The sequence below is a fragment of the Triticum urartu genome, chromosome 6A (assembly GCF_056163025.1).
Source record: "Triticum urartu cultivar PI428250 chromosome 6A, HENAU_Tu73, whole genome shotgun sequence".
NCBI classification, from domain to species: Eukaryota; Viridiplantae; Streptophyta; class Magnoliopsida; order Poales; family Poaceae; genus Triticum; species Triticum urartu.
The window spans coordinates 576,185,155-576,208,010 of record NC_141878.1 but is presented as its reverse complement, the minus strand read 5'-3'; the positions used below and the strand labels follow the sequence as shown (position 1 = coordinate 576,208,010).

At 46.7% G+C, this 22,856-nt stretch overlaps 1 protein-coding gene across 1 annotated transcript; it reads right to left on the bottom strand.

Annotated features, from left to right (window-relative positions):
• Positions 1-18,428: 18,428 nt before the first annotated feature.
• Positions 18,429-19,679, bottom strand: LOC147966548 (uncharacterized). The gene has a single exon (XM_087530869.1). It carries the CDS (start codon positions 19,677-19,679, stop codon positions 18,429-18,431), a length of 1,251 nt encoding a protein of 416 aa, XP_087386995.1.
• Positions 19,680-22,856: the final 3,177 nt, after the last annotated feature.

The following is a 22,856-nucleotide window of genomic DNA, read 5'->3' as shown; positions in this document are numbered from 1 at the left end:
AATTTGTCAAAGAAATAAGAAATTCCCAATTTCTTTCTGTGTGGCTAGGGATTAGACACCGCCACCGGCCGGAGGGCCTGCCGTGTCGGCCATTGTTGTGCGCCGGAGGGCGCCGTTGGAGCGTGTCGCGTGCCGGAAGACGTTGCGGCCGTGGCTGAGGGCCTGATGCCGCGGGAGTCGCCGTGTCTGCTAGCAGCCACGCCGGAGGGCGCCGTGTTGGAAATATGCCCTAGAAGCAATAATAAATTAGTTATTATTATATCATATTTCATTGTTCATGATAATCGTTTATTATCCATGCTAGAATTGTATTGATAGGAAACTCAGATACATGTGTGGATAAATAGACAACACCATGTCCCTAGTAAGCCTCTAGTTGACTAGCTCGTTGATCAATAGATGGTTACGGTTTCCTGACCATGGACATTGGATGTCGTTGATAACGGGATCATATCATTAGAAGAATGATGTGATGGACAAGACCCAATCCTAAGCCTAGCACAAGATCGTGTTGTTCGTTTGCTAAAGCTTTTCTAATGTCAAGTATCATTTCCTTAGACCATGAGATTGTGCAACTCCCGGATACCGTAGAAGTGCTTTGGGTATACCAAACGTCACAACGTAACTGGATGACTATAAAGGTACACTACAGGTATCTCCGAAAGTGTCTGTTGGGTTGGCACGAGTCGAGACTGGGATTTGTCACTCCGTGTAAACGGAGACGTATCTCTGGGCCCACTCGGTAGGACATCATCATAATGTGCACAATGTGACCAAGGAGTTGATCACGGGATGATGTGTTATGGAACGAGTAAAGAGACTTGCCGGTAACGAGATTGAACAAGGTATCGGGATACCGATGATCGAATCTCGGGCAAGTACAATACCGCTGGACAAAGGGAATTGAATACGGAATTGATTGAATCCTCGACATCGTGGTTCATCCGATGAGATCATCGTGGAACATGTGGGAGCCAACATGGGTATCTAGATCCCGCTATTGGTTATTGGCCAGAGAGTTGTCTCGGTCATGTCTGCATGGTTCCCGAACCCGTAGGGTCTACACACTTAAGGTTCGATGACGCTAGGGTTATTAGGAAGACTTGTATGTGATTACCGAATGTTTTTCAGAGTCTCGGATGAGATCCCGGACGTCACGAGGAGTTCCGGAATGGTCCGGAGGTAAAGATTTATATATGGAAAGTTGTTGTTCGGGTTTCGGGAAAAGTTCGGTTTTTCCGGTATTGTACCGGGAAGTTTCCGTAAGGTTTCGGAGGATTCCGGAGGTCCGGAAAATGTTCCACCACGTCCAATACAGAAGCATGGGCTGTAGGGGGACGCCCTAACCTTAATGGCCCAAGGGCACCAGCCCCCCCAAGGCCCATGCACATGGGAGAGGGGAAACCCTAAGGAGGAGGGCCTCCACTTGACTTGGGAGGCACTCCTCCCCCCTTGGCCGCCGCCCCCAACCCTAGATGAGATCTAAGGGGGGCCGGCCCCCTCTCTACCCACCTATAAATAGTGGAGTGGTGGGAGGGCGGCTACAACCCTTTGAACCTGGCGCAGCCCCTCCCCTCCAATACCTCTCCTCCTCCGCGTGAGCTTGGCAAAGCCCTGCCGGAGAACTGCCACTCCATCACCACCACGCCGTCGTGCTGCTGTTGGACTCTCTTCCTCAACCTCTCCTTCCTCCTTGCTGGATCAAGGCGTGCGAGACGTCTCCGTTCCGTACGTGTGTTGAACGCGGAGGTGCCGTCCGTTCGGCGCTAGGATCATCGGTGATTTGGATCACGGCAAGTATGACTCCATCAACCCCGTTCACTTGAACGCTTCCGCTTAGCGATCTACAAGGGTATGTAGATGCACTCTCCTTCCCCTCGTTGCTAGACTACTCCATAGATTGATCTTGGTGATGCGTAGAAAATTTTAAATTTCCGCTACGATCCCCAACAATGGCATCATGAGCTAGGTCTATGCGTAGTTTCTATGCACGAGTAGAACAAAGTTGTTGTGTGCGTCGATTTTGTCAATTTACTTGCCGTTACTAGTCTTATCTTGATTCGGCGGCATCGTGGGATGAAGCGGCCCGGACCGACCTTACACGTACGCTTACGTGAGACTGGTTCCACTGACTGACATGCACTAGTTGCATAAGGTGGCTAGCGGGTGTCTGTCTCTCCCACTTTAGTCGGATCGGATTCGATGAAAAGGGTCCTTATGAAGGGTAAATAGAAATTGGCATATCACGTTGTGGTTTTGGCGTAGGTAAGAAACGTTCTTGCTAGAAACCTATAGCAGCCATGTAAAAACTTGCAACAACAATTAGAGGACGTCTAACTTGTTTTTGCAGCATGTGCCGTGTGATGTGATATGGCCAAAAGGATGTGATGAATGATATATGTGATGTATGAGATTGATCATGTTCTTTTAATATGAATCACGACTTGCATGTCGATGAGTATGACAACCGGCAGGAGCTATAGGAGTTGTCTTAATTTATTTATGACCTGCGTGTCAACATAAACGTCATGTAATTACTTTACTTTATTGCTAAAGCGTTAGCCATAGTAGTAGAAGTAATAGATGACGAGACAACTTCAAGAAGACACGATGATGGAGATTATGATAATGGAGATCATGGTGTCATGCCGGTGACAACGATGATCATGGAGCCCCGAAGATGGAGATCAAAAGGAGCAAAATGATATTGGCCATATCATGTCACTATTTGATTGCATGTGATGTTTATCATGTTTTACATCTTATTTGCTTAGAAACTGTGCATCGTTGTGAAGGTTCGTCGTTTCGAAGCACCACGTGATGATCGGGTGTGATAGATTCTAACGTTCGAATACAACGGGTGTTGACGAGCCTAGCATGTACAGACATGGCCTCGGGACACATGCGAAACACTTAGGTTGACTTGACGAGCCTAGCATGTACATACATGGCCTCGGAACACGGAAGACCGAAAGGTCGAACATGAGTCGTATAGAAGATACGATCAACATGAGATGTTCACCGTTGATGACTAGTCCGTCTCACGTGATGATCGTACACGGCCTAGTCGATTCGGATCATGTATCACTTAGATGACTAGAGGGATGTCTATCTGAGTGGGAGTTCATTGAATAATTTGATTAGATGAACCTAATTATCATGAACATAGTCTAAATTGTCTTTGCAAATATGTTGTAGATAAATAGCTCACGTTGTAGCTCCCTGTTTGAATACGTTCCTAGAGAAATACCAAGTTGAAAGATATTAAGCAATGATGTGGACTGGGTCCGTAGTCCGAGGAGTGTCCTCACTGCTACACAGAAGGCTTACGTCTTTGATGCACCGCTCGATGTGCAAACCCCTACAACGTCGTCTGTGGATGTTGTGAACACCTGATAGACACATCCTGATGACTACTTGATAGTTTAGTGCACCATACTTTACGGCTTAGAATCGGGATTCCAATGACGTTTTGAACGCCATAAGACATATGAGATGTTCCAAGAGCTGAAATTGGGATTTCAGGCTCATGCCCGTGTTGAGAGGTGTGAGACCTCTGACAAGTTCTTTAGCCAACAAGATGGAGGAGAATAGCTCAACTAGTGAGCATGTGCTCAGAATGTTTGGGTGCTACAATCACTTAAATCAAGTGGGAGTTAAACTTCCAGATAAGATAGTGATTGATAGAGTTCTCTAGCCACTATCACTAAGCTACTAGATCTTCGTGATGAACTATGACATGCAAGGGATGGAGTTGATCCCGGAGCTATTCGCGGTGCTTAATACCGCAAAAGGTAGAAATCAAGAAGGAGCATCAAGTGTTGATGGTTTAACAAGACCACTGGTTTCAAGAAGGGCAAGGTCTAGAAGGGAAACTTCATGGATGGCAAACCAGTTACCGCTCCAGTGAAGGAACCCAAGGTTGAACCCAAACCCGAGACTAAGTGCTTCTATTGTAAGGGGAACGGTCACTGGTAGCGGAATTACCCCAAATGCATGGTAGATAAGAAGGTTGGAAACTTCAACAAAGTATATACATGTTATTAATGTGTACCTCACTAGTACTCCTGGTAGCACCTAGGTATTGGATACCGGTTCAGCTGCTATTATTGGTGACTTGAAACAAAAGCTACGGACTAAACGGATACTGGCTAAGGGCGAGGTGACGATGTGTGTTGGAAGTGTTTCCAAAGTTGATGAGATCACCATCGCACGCTCCATCTGCCTTCGGGATTAGTATTGAACCTAGACAAATGTTATCAGGTGTCTACGTTGAGCATGAATATGATTAGATCATGTTCATTGCAATACTGTTATTCATTTAAGATAGAGAATAATGGTTATTCTGTTTACATGAATGATACCTTTCATGGTCATCCACCCTATGTGAATGGTTCATTGAATCTCGGTCGTGGTAATACACATGTTCACACCAAAAAGGATGTAGAGTTAATAATGATAGTACCACTTTCTCGTGGCACTGCCGCTTAGGTCATATTGGCATAAGATGCATGAAGAAACTCCGTGTCGATGGATGTTTGGAGTCACTTGATTTTGAATCACTTGACACATGCGAGCCATGCCTCATGGGCAGGATGACTAAGACCCCGTTTTCAGGTACAATGAAACGGGCAAGTGACTTGTTGGAAATCATACATGCTGATGCGTGTGATCCAATGAGAATTTAAGCGTGCGGTGGATATCGCTATTTTCTCATCTTCACTGACGATTTTAGTAGATATAGGTATATTTACTTAATGAAGCACAAGTCTGAAACATTTGAAAAGTTCAAGCGATTTCAGAGTGAAGTTAAGAACCATCATAACAAGAAGATCAAATTCCTACGATCTAATCGATGAGAATTTCTGAGTTATGAGTTTGGCAATCACTTAAGACATTGTGGAATTGTTTCACAGCTGAAGCCACCTGGAACACCACAAGGTAATGGTGTGTCCGGGCGTCGTAATCGAACCCTATGAGATATGGTGCGATCTATGATGTCTCTTACCAATCTACCATTTTCATTTTGAGGTTATGCGTTAGAGACAGCTACATTCACTTTAGATAGGACACCATCTAAGTCCGTTGAGACGACGTCATATGAACATTGGTTTGGCAAGAAACCAAAGTTGTTGTTTCTTAATGTTTGGGGATGCGATGCTTAGGGCTTCAGCCGGAGAAGCTCGAACCCAAAGCGGACAAACACATCTTCATAGGATACCCAAGGGTGACAATTGGGTATACCTTCTATCTCAGATCCGAGGGCAAATTGTTTGTCGCTAAGAACGGGTCCTTTTTCGAGAAGGAGTTTCTCTCGAAAGAATTGAGTGGGAGGAAGATAGAACTTGATGAGGTTGTCGAACCTTTACTTCAACCAGAGAGTGATGCAACATAGAAGGATGTTTTCTGTGGCACCTGCGTCTGTTGAATAGGAAGTTAATGATAGTGATCATGAAGCTTCGAATCAAGTTGCTATCGAACCTTGTAGGTCGACGAGGATATGTACTACTCCTGAGTGGTACGGTAATCCTGTCTCAGATATCATGTTGTTGGACAACAATAAACCTACGAGCTATGGAGAAGCGATGGTGGGCCCGTATTCCGACAAATGGTTAGAAGCCATGAAATCCGAGATAGGATTCATGTATCAGAACAAAGTATGAACTTTGGTGGACTTTCCCGATGATCGGCAAGCCATTGAGATAAATGGATCTTTAAGAAGAAGACGGAAGTGGGCGGTAATGTTACCGTCTATGAAGCTCGACTTGTGGGAAAGATTCTTCTCACAAGTTCAAGGAGTTGACTACGATGAGAATTTCTCACCCGTAGCGATGCTTAAGTCCGTCAGAATCATGTTAGCATTAGCTGTATTTTTCAATTATGAAATCTGACAGATGGATGTCAAAACAAGTTTTCTTACCAGTTTTCATAAGAAAAAGTTGTATGTGATACAATAAAAGGTTTTGTCGATCCTAAGGATGCTACCAGGTGATGAGCGGCTTTCTTCTGGTCCCTCCTGATCCATCCAATCTTGTGAGATCTGAACACACTCAACACAGATTTGATATCTGGAATGATTGGAAAAATGGGTGATCTATTCGTGGATCCTGGAGACAGCGCGTTGGCCAGGGAGAGGCAATCCACCTCTACCTCGACATCTCCATTCAAATGTTTCGCAAGTTCACCCAGGCCAATCGGCATAGACTTTCCTTCTGCCTCCTCTACTGATGTACACTGATTCAACGTCTGTCCCATCGAGAAGAGAACCCGTCCCTGAGAGTTTCTTGCAATAGCTCCACACGCACTCACTCCAGCTGCAACCACGAATGCAGCATCTGTGTTTAACTTCACCATTCCCGCTGAAGGGGGAGTCCAGTGCAGTGTGGTAGGTTCAGACTGAGGCGGTTTTGTTGGAAATATGCCCTAGAGGCAATAATAAAAGCATTATTATTATATTTCCTTATTCATGATAATTCTCTTTATTCATGCTATAATTGTGTTATCCGGAAATCGTAATACATGTGTGAATAATAGACACCAACATGTCCCTAGTAAGCCTCTAGTTGACTAGCTCGTTGATCAACAGATAGTCATGGTTTCCTGACTATGGACATTGGATGTCATTGATAACGAGATCACATCATTAGGAGAATGATGTGATGGACAAGACCCAATCCTAAACATAGCACAAGATCGTATAGTTCGTTTGCTAGAGTTTTCCAATGTCAAGTATCTTTTCCTTAGACCATGAGATCGTGTAACTCCCGGATACCGTAGGAGTGCTCTGGGTATACCAAACGTCACAACGTAATTGGATCTCCTAGGGCCGGCGCCCCCCCTTGGACTCCCTATATATAGTGGGGAAAGGAGGGCCTCTCATAACACGCCTTTGGTGTCTCCCTCTCCCTCTCCAACACATCCTCCTCCTCCATAGTGCTTAGCGAAGCCCTGCCGGAGTACTGCAGCTCCATCACCACCACGCCGTCGTGCTGCTGCTGGAGCCATCTCCCTCAACCTCTCCTTCCCCCTTGCTGGATCAAGAAGAAGGAGACGTTACGCTGACCGTACGTGTGTTGAACGCGGAGGTGCCGTCCGTTCGGCGCTAGGATCTCCAGTGATTTGGATCACGTCGAGTACGACTTCCTCATCCCCGTTGTTTGAACGCTTCCGCGCGTGATCTACAAAGGTATGTAGATGCAATCCAATCACTCGTTGCTAGATGAACTCATAGATGGATCTTGGTGAAACCGTAGGAAAATTTTTGTTTTCTGCAACGTTCCCCAACAGTGGCATCATGAGCTAGGTCTATGCGTAGTTCTCTTGCACGAGTAGAACACAATTTGTTGTGGGCGTTGATGTTGTCAACTTTCTTGCCGCTACTAGTCTTATCTTGCTTCAACGGTATTGTGGGATGAAGCGGCCCGGACCAACCTTACACGTACGCTTACGTGAGACCGGTTCCACCGACTAACATGCACAAGTTGCATAAGGTGGCTGGCGGGTGTCTATCTCTCCCACTTTATTTGGAGCGGATTCGATGAAAAGGGTCCTTATGAAGGGTAAATAGAAGTTGACAAATCACGTTGTGGCTTTCACGTAGGTAAGAAAACGTTCTTGCTAGAACCCTATTTCAGCCACGTAAAACTTGCAACAACAAATAGAGGACGTCTAACTTATTTTTGCAGCAAGTGTTCTGTGATGTGATATGGCCAAAGTTGTGATGAATGATGAATGATATATATGTGATGTATGAGATGTTCATGCTATTGTAATAGGAATCACGACTTGCATGTCGATGAGTATGACAACCGGCAGGAGCCATAGGAGTTGTCTTTATTTTTTGTATGACCTGCGTGTCATTGAGAAACGCCATGTAAATTACTTTACTTTATTGCTAAACGCGTTAGCCATAGTAGTAGAAGTAATAGTTGGCGAGCAACTTCATGGAGACACGATGATGGAGATCATGATGATGGAGATCATGGTGTCATGCCGGTGACAAGATGATCATGGAGCTCCAAGATGGAGATCAAAGGAGCTATGTGATATTGGCCATATCATGTCACTATTATTATTTGATTGCATGTGATGTTTATCATGTTTTTGCATCTTGTTTGCTTAGAACGACGGTAGTAAATAAGATGATCCCTCATAATAATTTCAAGAAAGTGTTCCCCCTAACTGTGCACCGTTGCGACAGTTCGTTGTTTCGAAGCACCACGTGATGATCGGGTGTGATAGATTCCAACTTCACATACAACGGGTGTAAGACAGATTTACACATGCAAACACTTAGGTTGACTTGACGAGCCTAGCATGTACAGACATGGCCTCGGAACACAGAAGACCGAAAGGTCGAGCATGAGTCGTATAGAAGATACGATCAACATGAAGATGTTCACCGACGTTGACTAGTCCGTCTCACGTGATGATCGGACACGGCCTAGTTAACTCGGCTCATGTTATACTTAGATTACAGGAGGGATGTCTATCTAAGTGGGAGTTCATTGAATAATTTGATTAGATGAACTTAATTATCATGAACTTAGTCTAAAATATTTACAATATGTCTTGTAGATCAAATGGTCAACGTAGTCCTCAACTTCAACGCGTTCCTAGAGCAAACCAAGCTGAAAGACCATGGCAGCAACTACACGGACTGGGTCCGGAACCTGAGGATCATCCTCATAGCTGCCAAGAAAGATTATGTCCTACAAGCACCGCTGGGTGACACACCTGTTCTCCCTGCAGAACAAGACGTTATGAACGCTTGGCAAGCACGTACCGATGACTACTCCCTCGTTCAGTGCGGCATGCTTTACAGCTTAGAGCCCGGGCTCCAAAAGCGTTTTGAGAGACACGGAGCATATGAGATGTTCGAAGAGCTGAAAATGGTTTTCCAAGCTCATGCCCGGGTCGAGAGATATGAAGTCTCCGACAAGTTATTCAGCTGTAAGATGGAGGAAAACAGTTATGTCAGTGAGCACATACTCACTATGTCTGGGTTGCATAACCGCTTGACTCGGCTGGGAGTTAATCTCCCGGATGACGCGGTCATTGACAGAATCCTTCAGTAGCTTCCACCGAGCTCAAGAGCTTTGTGATGAACTTCAATATGCAGGGGATGGAAAAGACCATTCCTGAAGTATTTGCAATGCTGAAATCAGCAGAGGTAGAAGTCAAAAAGGAACATCAAGTGTTGATGGTGAATAAAACCACTAAGTTCAAGAAGGGCAAGGGTAAGAAAGCCTTCAAGAAGGACGGCAAGGGAGTTGCCGCGCTCGGCAAGCAAGCTGCCGGGAAGAAGCCAAAGAATGGACCCAAGCCCGAGACTGAGTGCTTTTATTGCAAGGAAAGTGGTCACTGGAAGCGGAACTGCCCCAAATACTTAGCGGACAAGAAGGCCGGCAAAATGAAAGATATATGTGATATACATGTAATTGATGTGTACCTTACCAGTACTCGTAGTAGCTCCTGGGTATTTGATACCGGTGCAGTTGCTCACATTTGTAACTCAAAGCAGGAGCTGCGGAATAAGCGGAGACTGGAGAAGGACGAGGTGACGATGCGCGTCGGGAATGGTTTCAAGGTCGATGTGATCGTCGTTGGCACGCTACCTCTACATTTACCTACGGGATTAGTTTTGAACCTCAATAATTGTTATTTAGTGCCAAGTTTGAGCATGAACATTGTATCAGGATCTCGTTTAATACGAGATGGCTACTCATTTAAATCCGAGAATAATGGTTGTTCTATTTATATGAGAGATATGTTTTATGGTCATGCTCCGATGGTGAATGGTTTATTCTTAATGAATCTCGAGCGTAATGCTACACATATTCATAGTGTGAATACCAAAAGATGTAAGATTGATAATGATAATCCCACATACTTGTGGCACTGCCGCCTTGGTCACATAGGTGTCAAACGCATGAAGAAGCTCCATGCAGATGGACTTTTAGAGTCTCTTGATTACGAATCATTTGACACGTGCGAACCATGCCTCATGGGTAAAATGACCAAGACTCCGTTCTCAGGAACAATGGAGCGAGCAACCAACTTATTGGAAATCATACATACTGATGTGTGCGGTCCAATGAGCGTTGAGGCTCGCGGTGGCTATCGTTATGTTCTCACCCTCACTGATGACTTGAGTAGATATGGGTATGTCTACTTAATGAAACACAAGTCTGAGACCTTTGAAAAGTTCAAGGAATTTCAGAGTGAGGTTGAGAATCAACGTGACAGGAAAATCAAGTTCCTGCGATCAGATCGTGGAGGAGAATACTTGAGTCACGAGTTTGGCACACACTTAAGAAAATGTGGAATAGTTTCACAACTCACGCCGCCTGGAACACCTCAGCGTAATGGTGTGTCCGAACGTCGTAATCGCACTCTATTAGATATGGTGCGATCTATGATGTCTCTTGCCGATTTACCGCTATCTTTTTGGGGCTATGCTTTAGAGACTGCCGCATTCACTTTAAATAGGGCTCTGTCGAAATCCGTTGAGACGACACCGTATGAATTATGGTTTGGGAAGAAACCTAAGCTGTCGTTTCTAAAATTTTGGGGATGCGATGCTTATGTCAAGAAACTTCAACCTGAAAAGCTCGAACCCAAATCGGAAAAATGCGTCTTCATAGGATACCCTAAAGAAACTATTGGGTATACCTTCTACCTCAGATCCGAAGGCAAGATCTTTGTTGCCAAGAATGGGTCCTTTCTAGAGAAAGAGTTTCTCTCGAAAGAAGTAAGTGGGAGGAAAGTAGACCTTGATGAAGTATTACCTCTTGAACCAGAAAATGGCGCAACTCAAGAAAATGTTTCTGAGGTGCCTGCACCGACAAGAGAGGAAGTTAATGATGATGATCAAGATACTTCCGATTAAGCTCCTACTGAAATTCGAAGGTCCACAAGGACACGTTCCGCACCAGAGTGGTACGGCAACCCTGTCTTGGAAATCATGTTGTTAGACAACGGTGAACCTTCGAACTATGAAGAAGCGATGGCGGGCCCGGATTCCGACAAATGGCTAGAAGCCATGAAATCCGAGATAGGATCCATGTATGAAAACGAAGTATGGACTTTGACTGAGTTGCCCGTTGAGCGGCGAGCCATAGAAAATAAATGGATCTTTAAGAAGAAGACAGACGCGGATGGTAATGTGACCATCTATAAAGCTCGGCTTGTCGCTAAGGGTTATCGACAAGTTCAAGGGGTTGACTACGATGAGAATTTCTCACCGGTAGCGAAGCTAAAATCCGTCCGAATCATGTTAGCAATTGCCGCATTCTATGATTATGAAATATGGCAAATGGACGTCAAGACAGCATTCCTTAATGGTTTCCTTAAGGAAGAATTGTATATGATGCAGTCGGAAGGTTTTGTCGATCCTAAGAATGCTGACAAGGTGTGCAAGCTCCAACGCTCGATTTATGGGCCGGTGCAAGCATCTCGGAGTTGGAACATTCGCTTTGATGAGATGATCAAAGCGTTTGGGTTTACGCAGACTTATGGAGAAGCCTGCGTTTACAAGAAAGTGAGTGGGAGCTCTGTAGCATTTCTCATATTATATGTAGATGACATACTTTTGATGGGAAATGATATAGAACTCTTGGACAACATTAAGGCCTACTTGAATAAAAGTTTTTCAATGAAGGACCTTGGAGAAGCTGCTTATATATTAGGCATCAAGATCTACAGAGATAGATCAAGACGCCTCATAGGTCTTTCACAAAGCACATACCTTGATAAGATATTGAAGAAGTTCAATATGGATCAGTCTAAGAAGGGGTTCTTGCTTGTGTTGCAAGGTGTGAAATTGAGCTCAGCTCAATGTCCGACCACGGCAGAAGATATAGAAGAGATGAGTGTCATCCCCTATGCCTCAGTCATAGGTTCTATTATGTATGCCATGCTGTGTACCAGACCTGATGTAAACCTTGCCGTAAGTTTGGTAGGTAGGTACCAAAGTAATCCCGGCAAGCAACACTGGACAGCGGTCAAGAATATCCTGAAGTACCTGAAAAGGACTAAGAATATGTTTCTCGTTTATGGAGGTGACGAAGAGCTCGTCGTAAAAGGTTACGTCGACGCTAGCTTCGACACAGATCTGGATGACTCTAAGTCACAAACCGGATACGTGTATATTTTGAATGGTGGGGCAGTAAGCTGGTGCAGTTGCAAGTAGAGCGTCGTGGCGGGATCTACATGTGAAGCGGAGTACATGGCAGCCTCGGAGGCAGCACATGAAGCAATTTGGGTGAAGGAGTTCATCACCGACCTAGGAGTCATACCCAATGCGTCGGGGCCAATCAAACTCTTCTGTGACAACACTGGAGCTATTACACTTGCCAAGGAGCCCAGGTTTCACAAGAAGACGAGGCACATCAAGCGTCGCTTCAACTCCATTCGTGAAAATGTTCAAGATGGAGACATAGATATTTGTAAAGTACATACGGACCTGAATATAGCAGATCCGTTGACTAAACCTCTCCCTAGAGCAAAACATGATCAACACCAGAATTCCATGGGTGTTTGATTCATCACATGTAACTAGATTATTGACTCTAGTGCAAGTGGGAGACTGTTGGAAATATGCCCTAGAGGCAATAATAAAAGCATTATTATTATATTTCCTTGTTCATGATAATTGTCTTTATTCATGCTATAATTGTGTCATCCAGAAATCGTAATACATGTGTGAATAATAGACACCAACATGTCCCTAGTAAGCCTCTAGTTGACTAGCTCGTTGATCAACAGATAGTCATGGTTTCCTGACTATGGACATTGGATGTCATTGATAATGAGATCACATCATTAGGAGAATGATGTGATGGACAAGACCCAATCCTAAACATAGCATAAGATCGTATAGTTCGTTTGCTAGAGTTTTCCAATGTCAAGTATCTTTTCCTTAGACCATAAGATCGTGTAACTCCCGGATACCGTAGGAGTGCTTTGGTGTGCCAAATGCCACAACGTAACTGGGTGACTATAAAGGTATACTACGGGTATCTCCGAAAGTGTCTGTTGGGTTGACACGGATCAAGACTGGGATTTGTCACTCTGTATGACGGAAAGGTATCACTGGGCCCACTCAGTAATGCATCATCATAATGAGCTCAAAGTGACCAAGTGTCTGGTCACGGGATCATGCATTACGGTACGAGTAAAGTGACTTGCCGGTAACGAGATTGAACGAGGTATTGGGATACCGACGATCGGATCTCGGGCAAGTAACATACCGATTGACAAAGGGAATTGTATGCGGGGTTGCTTGAATCCTCGACATCGTGGTTCATCCAATGAGATCATTGAGGAGCATGTGGGAGCCAACATGGGTATCCAGATCCCTCTGTTGGTTATTGGCCGGAGAGTCGTCTCGGTCATGTCTACATGTCTCCCGAACCCGTAGGGTCTACACACTTAAGGTTCGGTGACGCTAGGGTTGTAGGGATATGTATATGCAGTAACCCGAATGTTGTTCGAAGTCCCGGATGATATCCCGGACGTCATGAGGAGTTCCGGAATGGTCCTAAGGTAAAGAATTATATATAGGAAGTGCCATTTCGGGCATCGGGACAAGTTTCGGGGTCACCGGTATTGTACCGGGACCACCGGAAGGGTTCCGGGGGTCCACCGGGTAGGGCCACCTGCCCCGGGGGGCCACATGGGCTGTATGGGGTGCGCCTTGGCCTATATGGGCCAAGGGCACCAGCCCCAAGAGGCCCATGCGCCTAGGGTTCAAGGAAGGGAAGAGTCCCAAAGGGGGAAGGCACCTCCTAGGTGCCTTGGGGAGGAGGGATTCCTCCCTTGGCCGCACCCCCCTAGGAGATTGGATCTCCTAGGGCCGGCGCCCCCCCTTGGACTCCCTATATATAGTGGGGAAAGGAGGGCCTCTCATAACACGCCTTTGGTGTCTCCCTCTCCCTCTCCAACACATCCTCCTCCTCCATAGTGCTTGGCGAAGCCCTGCCGGAGTACTGCAGCTCCATCACCACCACGCCGTCGTGCTGCTGCTGGAGCCATCTCCCTCAACCTCTCCTTCCCCCTTGCTGGATCAAGAAGAAGGAGACGTTACGCTGACCGTACGTGTGTTGAATGCGGAGGTGCCGTCCGTTCGGCGCTTGGATCTCCGGTGATTTGGATCACGTCGAGTACGACTTCCTCATCCCCGTTCTTTGAATGCTTCCGCGCATGATCTACAAAGGTATGTAGATGCAATCCAATCACTCGTTGCTAGATGAACTCATAGATGGATCTTGGTGAAACCGTAGGAAAATTTTTGTTTTCTGCAACGTTCCCCAACAGGTTTCAGGTCCCCCAAAAGACTCTGACAGCTTGCAGTTTTCCCGGTTACTATTGTGTCGTATGCTGATCTAATTTCTTCCTCGTATCCGATTAGGAACGCCACAGACCTCGAGATTGTTTCTTTCCCATTTCCATGAACTATATTCTTCCTTAGGTGCCATGCACGCCAAAGCAGGAGGAGGATTTTGTTTCGCATGGCCTCGTCGCATACATTCAGCAGGCCCTGTAACCAGTCCTCACCCGTGTACCAGAAAACATTTTCCTTCGGTAGTCCCCAGTGGGATCTCATTGCTTGCTGGAGGCCAATGCTCTTCGTGCATGACACAACCGCATGGTATTCATTCTCCTCCGCATTTCCACAAATGTCACAAGTATTATCCGTAGCTAGCGTGCGTTTGCATTTGTTTATCTTGGTTGCCAGAGTATTGGTGGCCACCCTCCGTGCAAAGATTTTTATCTTTTCTGGGATTCTAGCTTTCCAAATGAGGTCCCAACTGCTTCGATCATCGATACTTGCAGTTGAGCTAGATGTTTGAGGCCCGGTACCCTTATCCCGCATAGCTAGCTTGTATGCACTTCTCACTGTGAATGCACCGGACTTTTCATAGTGCCACGCGACACAGTCCTCCACTTCTACATTTGGGATTCTGATGTTGAGGATCTCCGCTGCATCAAAGGGGCTAAAAATCCTATTTATAAGCGCCTGGTTCCAACTCCTATTTATGGGGTCAATGAGCTGGTTAACCCACCTGAGTCTTGATCTGCTTGTTAAGTTGTCCACTTTGAGGCCCTCATCTCTCGGTATCCATTGGTCCCTCTGGATCTAGATACTCTTGCCATTTCCCACTCGCAATATTAGGCCTTTTTTAAGAAGTTCAAGGCCGAACTCAATACCTCTCCATGACTGGGAAGCGTCTGTTGTAAATACCGTGTCCAAGAGTTCCCCTTTAGGGTAATATTTTGACTTGAGCACTCTCGCACATAAACTATCCGGGCACTGGATCAATCTCCACCCTTGTCTGGCCAACAAAGCCTGATTGAACAGATGCATGTCCCTAAAGCCAATTCCCCCTCCTCTCTTCGGTTTCGTCATTCTATCCCATGCCATCCAATGGACCTTTCTCTGCCCCTCTTCCTCACCCCACCAGAACTCTCTCATTAGCTTTTCATATTTCTCACAAAACCCTACTAACATTTTGAACACGCCCATAGTGAAAGTTGGCAGAGCCTGGACCACTGATTTTACGTGCACCTCCTTAGCCGCAAAGGACATGTGTCTCCCCGATCCGTTGTTGCACCTTTTCATGAACCTTTCCATTATTGGTTGGAAGTTCTCATCCTTCATCCTGCCTTCCGGTGTGGGCAAACCAAGGTATTTGCTTTCAAAAGTAGAGGATTCCACCTCCAATACTTCTTTGATGCCATCTTGGGTGACGCTCGGGCACTTCTCACTGAAAAGCAGAGAGCACTTGTTTGTACTTAATAGCTGGCCAGTATCATTCTGGAAGAAGTTCAGTGCTCGCTTTATCACCTTCGCTTGATCAATCGAGGCTTTGAAAAACAGTAAGCTATCATCCGCAAACAGTAGATTCGATATACCTGGGCTCCCTCGAGCTATTTTAATTGGCAATATATTTCCATCAACCACCTCTTTCTATAAGATTCGTGATAAGCCCTCAGCCACAAACAAAAATAAATATGGGCTCAGAGGGTCACCTTGGCGGAGGCCTCTCGATGGCTTAAAATGCTCCAATATTTCCCCGTTGAATTTCACAGATCGCACACACACCATGACCCAAGCAATCCATTTTTTGCTAAACCCATACTTCTCCAAGACTCCCTCAAGGAAATTCCAATCAACTCTGTCATACGCTTTGGCGAGGTCCAGTTTATAAGCACAGTGCGTATTTTGTGAGATTTTACTATGTTGGATCTTATGAAAGCACTCGAATGCAATCAAAGCATTGTCCGTGATCATCCGGCCTGGGATAAAGGCACTTTGGGTTTCCGATATGAGTTCATCTAGGAGGGGTCGTAGCCGGTTTACCAAACATTTCGAGATCACCTTGTAGATGACATTGCACAAACTGATGGGCTGGAAATCTTTTAAATTTGTTGGGTCTTTACTTTTTGGGAATAGAACAATGACTGTGTCGTTCAGCCCCTCCGGCATTGAGCCATCCATAAAAAATTTCTTTACTGCTTGCACTACCTCTTCTTTTAGTATGCCCCAGTTTCTCTGATAAAATCTTGCATGGAAACCATCCGGGCCAGGGGCTTTCAAGGGGCCAATCTGGAACAACGCATCGCTAATTTCTTTTTCCGTGAATTCCCTTTCGAGATCGTCGTTCATTTCCTGACTGACTCGTTCAGTGAACATGCTTAGCAGCTCTTGCGGATTAACACTATTGTCCTCTGCAAATAGTTCTTTGAAAAAGTATGTTGACATTTTCTGTAGCTCATCCTTTTGCTTTACCCACTGTCCGTCCTCTTTCATCAGCTTCAGAATGGTGTTTTGTTTTTTCCTCCAGGTAGCTTGGCGGTGAAACCATTCTGTGTTTCTGTCCCCTTCCCGCAAATACGTAGCCCTTGAACACTGGCGCCACCAGATTTCCTCCCTTAGAAGTAACTCATCTAGTTCTGTAGTTAATCTCTTGATTTCCCTGTCGTTTGTAGCACATACATGTCTGTTCATGAGAGTCTGAAGTCTCTTGCGTAGGCTACTTGACCGTTTTGTGATTGACCCAACTCTCTCCTTACTCCAATTTCTTAGGCATTTTTGCATAATACAAAGTTTGTCCTGGATACCTTGTAAACATGTAGCTTGACCTGTACCTTTCCAGTTCTCCTATACCATAGACTGCAAGGTTTCTTCTCTTTTCCAAAGAGCTTCGTACCTAAACTCCTTCTTCCTTCTATACTCAAGTTTCTTTCCAAAGCAGAGCAACACCGACAGGTGATCAGACCTGGTAGAGCAAATATGCTCGACATACGCATTCTGAAATCGGTTGTTCCAACATGGTGTGGCTACTACCCTGTCCAACCTCGCCTTGACATTTTTTATGCCTTCCTGTTTATTGTCATAAGTCCAGCCGGGGCCCCGGTATCCCAGATCTTGCAGATTGCACCAGTCAAGCACCTCTCTGAAAGCGGCCATATTCCTCGCTGACCTCTTAGATACAGAGAAGTGCTCGCTTTGCCAAAGTGTTTCATTGAAATCCCCAATTGCAAGCCATGGTGCATGAGAGTTAAACCTAATTCTCCTCAAGAGGTTCCACATATGGACTCTCTCATGCGCCTTTGGTTCCCCATACACAAAGGTGCCCCTCCACCATTGCTCATTTGGGTTATTACGAATCAACACATCAATATAGCGCGGGCCAACTGACAACTTTTTTATTTCAACTGATTCATCCCAGTACAGAGCAATTCCTGCTCCTTTTCCTATAGCATCATGCAACATGCAGTTCTTAAGGCCTAGCCTCTGCCTAAGACTGCTAACCCGCTCTTTATTTTGCCTAGTTTCAGAAATAAAGACGATCGATGGACGATGTGTGCTCACCAAGCACACTAGCTCTTGAACTGTTCGGGCTTGTCCCAGCCTCCGACAGTTCCAGCTGAGGATTTTCATGGCTCCTGGCGGACGCCGACAACCGCGTCCGTCAGTTTCCCGGGAGCCCCTCGCCCGGTTGCTTCCAATTCTTTCACTGGCCCAATTCCCACCTGATCCTTTAGTTCATCACCGCCCCTCTTCTTCTTATGTATGTCTGTGCCCCATTCAGCGAGCCCATCCTCTGCACTAGAGACCCCATCGTGTTTGCGTTCTCCTCTCTTGCCCAACACTGATTCAGTTGATTTGTTTTTCTCCCCATGTTTCTTCCTTCCCTGCTGCTTCTTTGCCACGTTTGACTCGTCCTTAACTGGCTCAGTTTTGTCAGTTTTACTAGGCAGCTGAACTTTGGTGTTCAGCATATCTTCCTGTGTTGCATCGCCCTCCTGATGCTTTACACCCACAGTCCCAACCCCAGCAGCCGGCAACACCACACAGTCTACCTTATTGTCAACAGGCACCTTCTCGTAAACTGACGGATCCCGGCCTTGAGCAATCATCATGGGTTTGTTGGTCCTGGGATAGGTTCAAACCCAGGTGGAAATTCTGGGGTGTTGGTGCTGCCCTTTCCGTCATGTCCAGCGGTGTGCCTCTTATCTGCATCCATTGTGGGTGTACTGACTGCTTGGTTCCCAACTCCTTGTCCCAACTGTGCAGTTACTTCAGGTGTAGGCGTCTTGAGCATCTGGTTTGGCTTGGTTCTGCCCTCTTTCTCTGGGCCAAGCTTGATGGCACTCACTGCAACGATTGCTTCTTGTACAAGTGGATCAGCTAGGATTTCTTCAGGTATCACCCCATACTTCTCTGCAGCGAGCTTCGGTGGTGCTGATCTTGCTTCCCCGTTGGCCTCAGAGTCAAAGTGCAAGAAGCGTCTGGCACTGGCTGTCTCAGGGACGACGAAACCCCCTCTACTACTACTTCTCTTGAAAGGGGAGGCACGCAGCGCCGCCGAGAACCTCATCTCCTGGAGGTTCGCCGGTAGCTTACATTCGCGTTGACCATGCCCAAGAAGCCCACAAAAACTACAGAAACGGGGGAGCCTCTCATATTTTACATTGAGGCGGTACACAACATTCTTCCCATAGTCATGGAATTCTAGGTTGCTACGTAAGGGCTCATCAACATCATGCTTAACTCTAATTCTAATGGATTCACCCCAGATTCTACCTTCACTATCCGCATCAATCTCGATCACCTCTCCCAGCTTTTTCCCCAGCTCACGGGCCACCTTCTCGAAGAACATGATCGGGGGCGCATCAAAAATGCGAGCCCAGATCGGCATGTAGGCGACCTCCACGTCTCCTGGCCTTGCGCTCCCATCCACGGCTACCATCAGGAACGCATCGCCCCGATGGGTCCAGGGCCCGTTGTTGAGGATGAACCGGAGGTCTCCCTCGCGCTCGAACTCCAGGAGAAACCTATTGTTCTTGAGCGGAGAGTAGTTCAGGCGTCCTCTCAGCCCCCATTTGTTCTTCAAGTCCTGGAAGAGCCCACCAACGCTGAATAGCTGCACAGAAAAGAACAGACCAATAGCGATCCATCTCGATCTCATGGCGGCCCTCTCTCTGGTTAGGTCTAGGGTGACCATGTGGGGGATTCGCTCCTCCATGCTCACCGGGAACATAGGGGCAACACCATTCGCTGGAGTGCGGTACATGTCCCCGCGGTCACGGGACGAACCTCCCTGCACCAGTGGCCCGGCGCCTAGGCCGACCTTGTCGTTCGACGCCACTCCCTCGCTGCCGCCCATGATCGCCTTGTTCTTCCTGGCATTTTCTTTTACAAAGATGATATGGTACTCGTGGCAAATACTTGTTGCTTGTTTGTGAAGATATGATACTCGTACAAAGAAGTTGTTTACTTTAGATGAGAACATGTCTTCTTTCTTTTTCCGCATCCTAGTAGTCAACTCGATCACGCCCGGATTCTTCAGGACATATGTCAAGCATTTTTTGTTTGTTTGCTCATTCATTCAACGGCCACGTCACGATAATCGTCTAGGCCATGACTAATTAACCCTGCACGCCGGTGCGAATCAACCTATGATTGAGTTGGTTAGGTGGACAGTGGTATCCCCGACCCATTAGGATTCAAATTCTGGTGCTCGCATTATTCCTGAATTTATTTCAGGATTTTCAGCGATGCGCTTTCAGTGGGAGGAGACGTTCCCGTCGACGACGAGGCGCCTACGGTGACTTCGTAAATCTCAAGATGATATGCCGGCTCAGTCTCTCGGAGGTGCTCATAGGGATAGAGTGTGTGTGTGCGCGTTCATAGGGATGAGTATATGCGCGTGTATATAAGCGCTTGTGTTTGTACTGATGCTAAAAAAAAAAACCCTCCACGCCGGTCACCACCTCGGCAAACAATAGTAGCGGGCCATTGTTTAAGCACGTTGCTCCTTAGAACAACTCGTCTGCATGCACCCACTGCTTATGTGCCCGTGCCCTCCCCCGATGCCTTGGCATGCATTAACAAACCAACACTTTTCTCTACTCTCTCGCTCGCTAGCGTAAAGGGCACAAATAGATGGGCCAATATCCTTTCATTTACGCGTCCGTACGTACGTACGAGCAGCAAAGTGCCCGTGGCTTGGGGGAGAAGGAAGGGAGACGATCGATCGGAAGCTGGTCGCTACCGTATCCCCGGGGCACGGCGGATCTCGTGGACGGCTTTGTCCCTCACCACTCACATATCATGTCCTGTCGGTGTTCTTTCATGCGCCGCATGAATCCAGAAAATCGTGAACGTGGGTTATCTATGGGTCGCTCCATTTTGCTCTCCCATTCGAGTACGGTAAGTAAGTAATCTTTCTCTTAAGGAGTAAGGGCATCTCTGACGGCAGCCCGTAAATTTTCTTCCGCATCCGTCCGTGGACAGGGGGTACCAGTCCGCGGACATGGATGCGGGAGGAGTTCATTCAACCGTAACTGCATACATTTCAAACTTTTTTTAATAAACCGGATGAAATTCGTGCAAACAAGACGGATTTGGTATAAACATGACGAATTTTACACAAAACGGACAAAAACGGTTACATTTTGGACATATTTTTAACTAAAAAGCCGAAACTATGTACACATATGGTCGTGTAGAGCTCCACTCCCACGACACAGATACACTACAGTAGTCTACAGTCAGCAGCAGCGGATCCCTTTGTCTTCGTCATGTCCGGCAACCCGCTAACCGGACTGTCGAGAGCCCCAGAGGCATATTCTTCCCTCATATATTCCCTATTTCTGGCTGCGCCGCTCATCGGAGCGACAAAGAGGGTGCTTTAGCCAGAGGGGAAGGGTGCTTCCGTAGAGCTCAGGCGGGTGCCCGGGATGGTCTTAGATAAAGGAGAACCGGCCAGGTCACTGGCGGTGGCCTCCATGGAATACAAGCGACGGCGGCCTCCCGTGTTCTACTTTTCCTCGATGATGGCGGCTGGCGCGGATGTGTGGGCGCCACCTCGTCGACATCCGCGCAGTCGGCTTCTTTCTTTGTGTGCATGGCGTGGCTATAAGCACGTCGACAGCGGATGGTGCGGTCGCATGGGTGCGTTGATGCCCGTGCCGCCATGCTCCCCGCCGTGCCGTGATGGAGCAACTTGCAACTCCTCGGCTTGGGGCGGCAACTGGGTCTGTCGGACTAGACGAGGAGGGTGAAGCAGCGAGTTGGCTCGCTCGTATCGGGCGGCTCGGCGGGCCAGCCGGCCAGCTTTTATAGCAAATAATCCCCCCGTTTTTATTTAGTCTGCATATTAGGTTTGACTGAAGTCAAACTTCGTAAAGTTTGACCAAGTTTATAGAAAAAAATATAGACATTTACCATAGCAAATCTATATGATATGAAAGTACATTCAATAATGAATCTAATAGTATTGATTTGTTATTGTATATGTTAATATTTTTGTTTATAAACCTGATCAAAATTTACAAAGCTTGACTTTGATCAAAATTAATGCGCGAATTAAATAAAAACGGAGGGAGTACATCATTGACAAAACTAAATTTTCATAGAATGCATTGACCGGGCGCAGAGCATGTTTTGACCCTGATTCTGACGCCTGGGTCCTGGCTATTAGGCCGGCCTGTCACAAAAATCAATGCCATTAGTGTGCACCGTAAATCTATGTGTACGGCCTACATGTCAGTTTATGCCCATCCCTTTCAAACCTACTAAAACTTCAGCAAACCACCCTGTGATTGTATGGTTTGGAGTACAATGGTGTCTAGCTGGTTTTCCAGCGTCTATAATAAAACCAGGCGCTAATTTTCCGTATTCAAGATTTCGAGCTGCCATTGACTGTGCAGAGTGGCGAGCGCACAAGGCGGCGGCTACGATGGCCGTGAGCATCGCGGATCAGCTGCCCCCCGTGGAGGGCATGCATGCATGTGGCGTCCCGACCGGTGATACCCATGCGGCGCAAGCAGGGAGGGGCAGACAAACCTCTGCTGCTCCGCCCCGCCACGAGGAGCTGGTTTGCTTGTCCATGCATCGCAGTTCCCTAGCTACGTACTGGCTCATCTGCCGCCGCGTGGCTAACTCGATCGCCACGTCGCTCGACAATGCGCGATGGGCCATTGTTTTTGTTGTTTAAGCACACGAGATATTCGTCTCCATCCACTCGTGCACGTCCTTTTTCTGTCTTGGCATGAACAAACCAACACTTTCTTTTCTGTACCTTCGGGCCTAGACAATTGTAGATGGCGGATTCTTTTTGGTCGATGGACAGACTAGGAAGCTGCCGTCTCAACCTCTCAATCGTGGCGTCGTGAAGGCTTTGCTTTGCTAATCCCCCGGCCCTGGAAGTGGAACCTGCTCTCTTTTCGCTAGGTCGAGATCGAGTGCTGATCTCAGTTGTCGCGTTGCTGCAGATTTGATGGACCGTGGTACAGTATATTGTAGGCCGTGTATAAGTAAGCTCAGTGTAAAGCCATGT

What these genes read in the sequence shown, in the direction of transcription:
- LOC147966548 (XM_087530869.1), bottom strand. Translation starts at nt 19,679, where the DNA reads ATGGGCGGCAGCGAGGGAGTGGCGTCGAACGACAAGGTCGGCCTAGGC.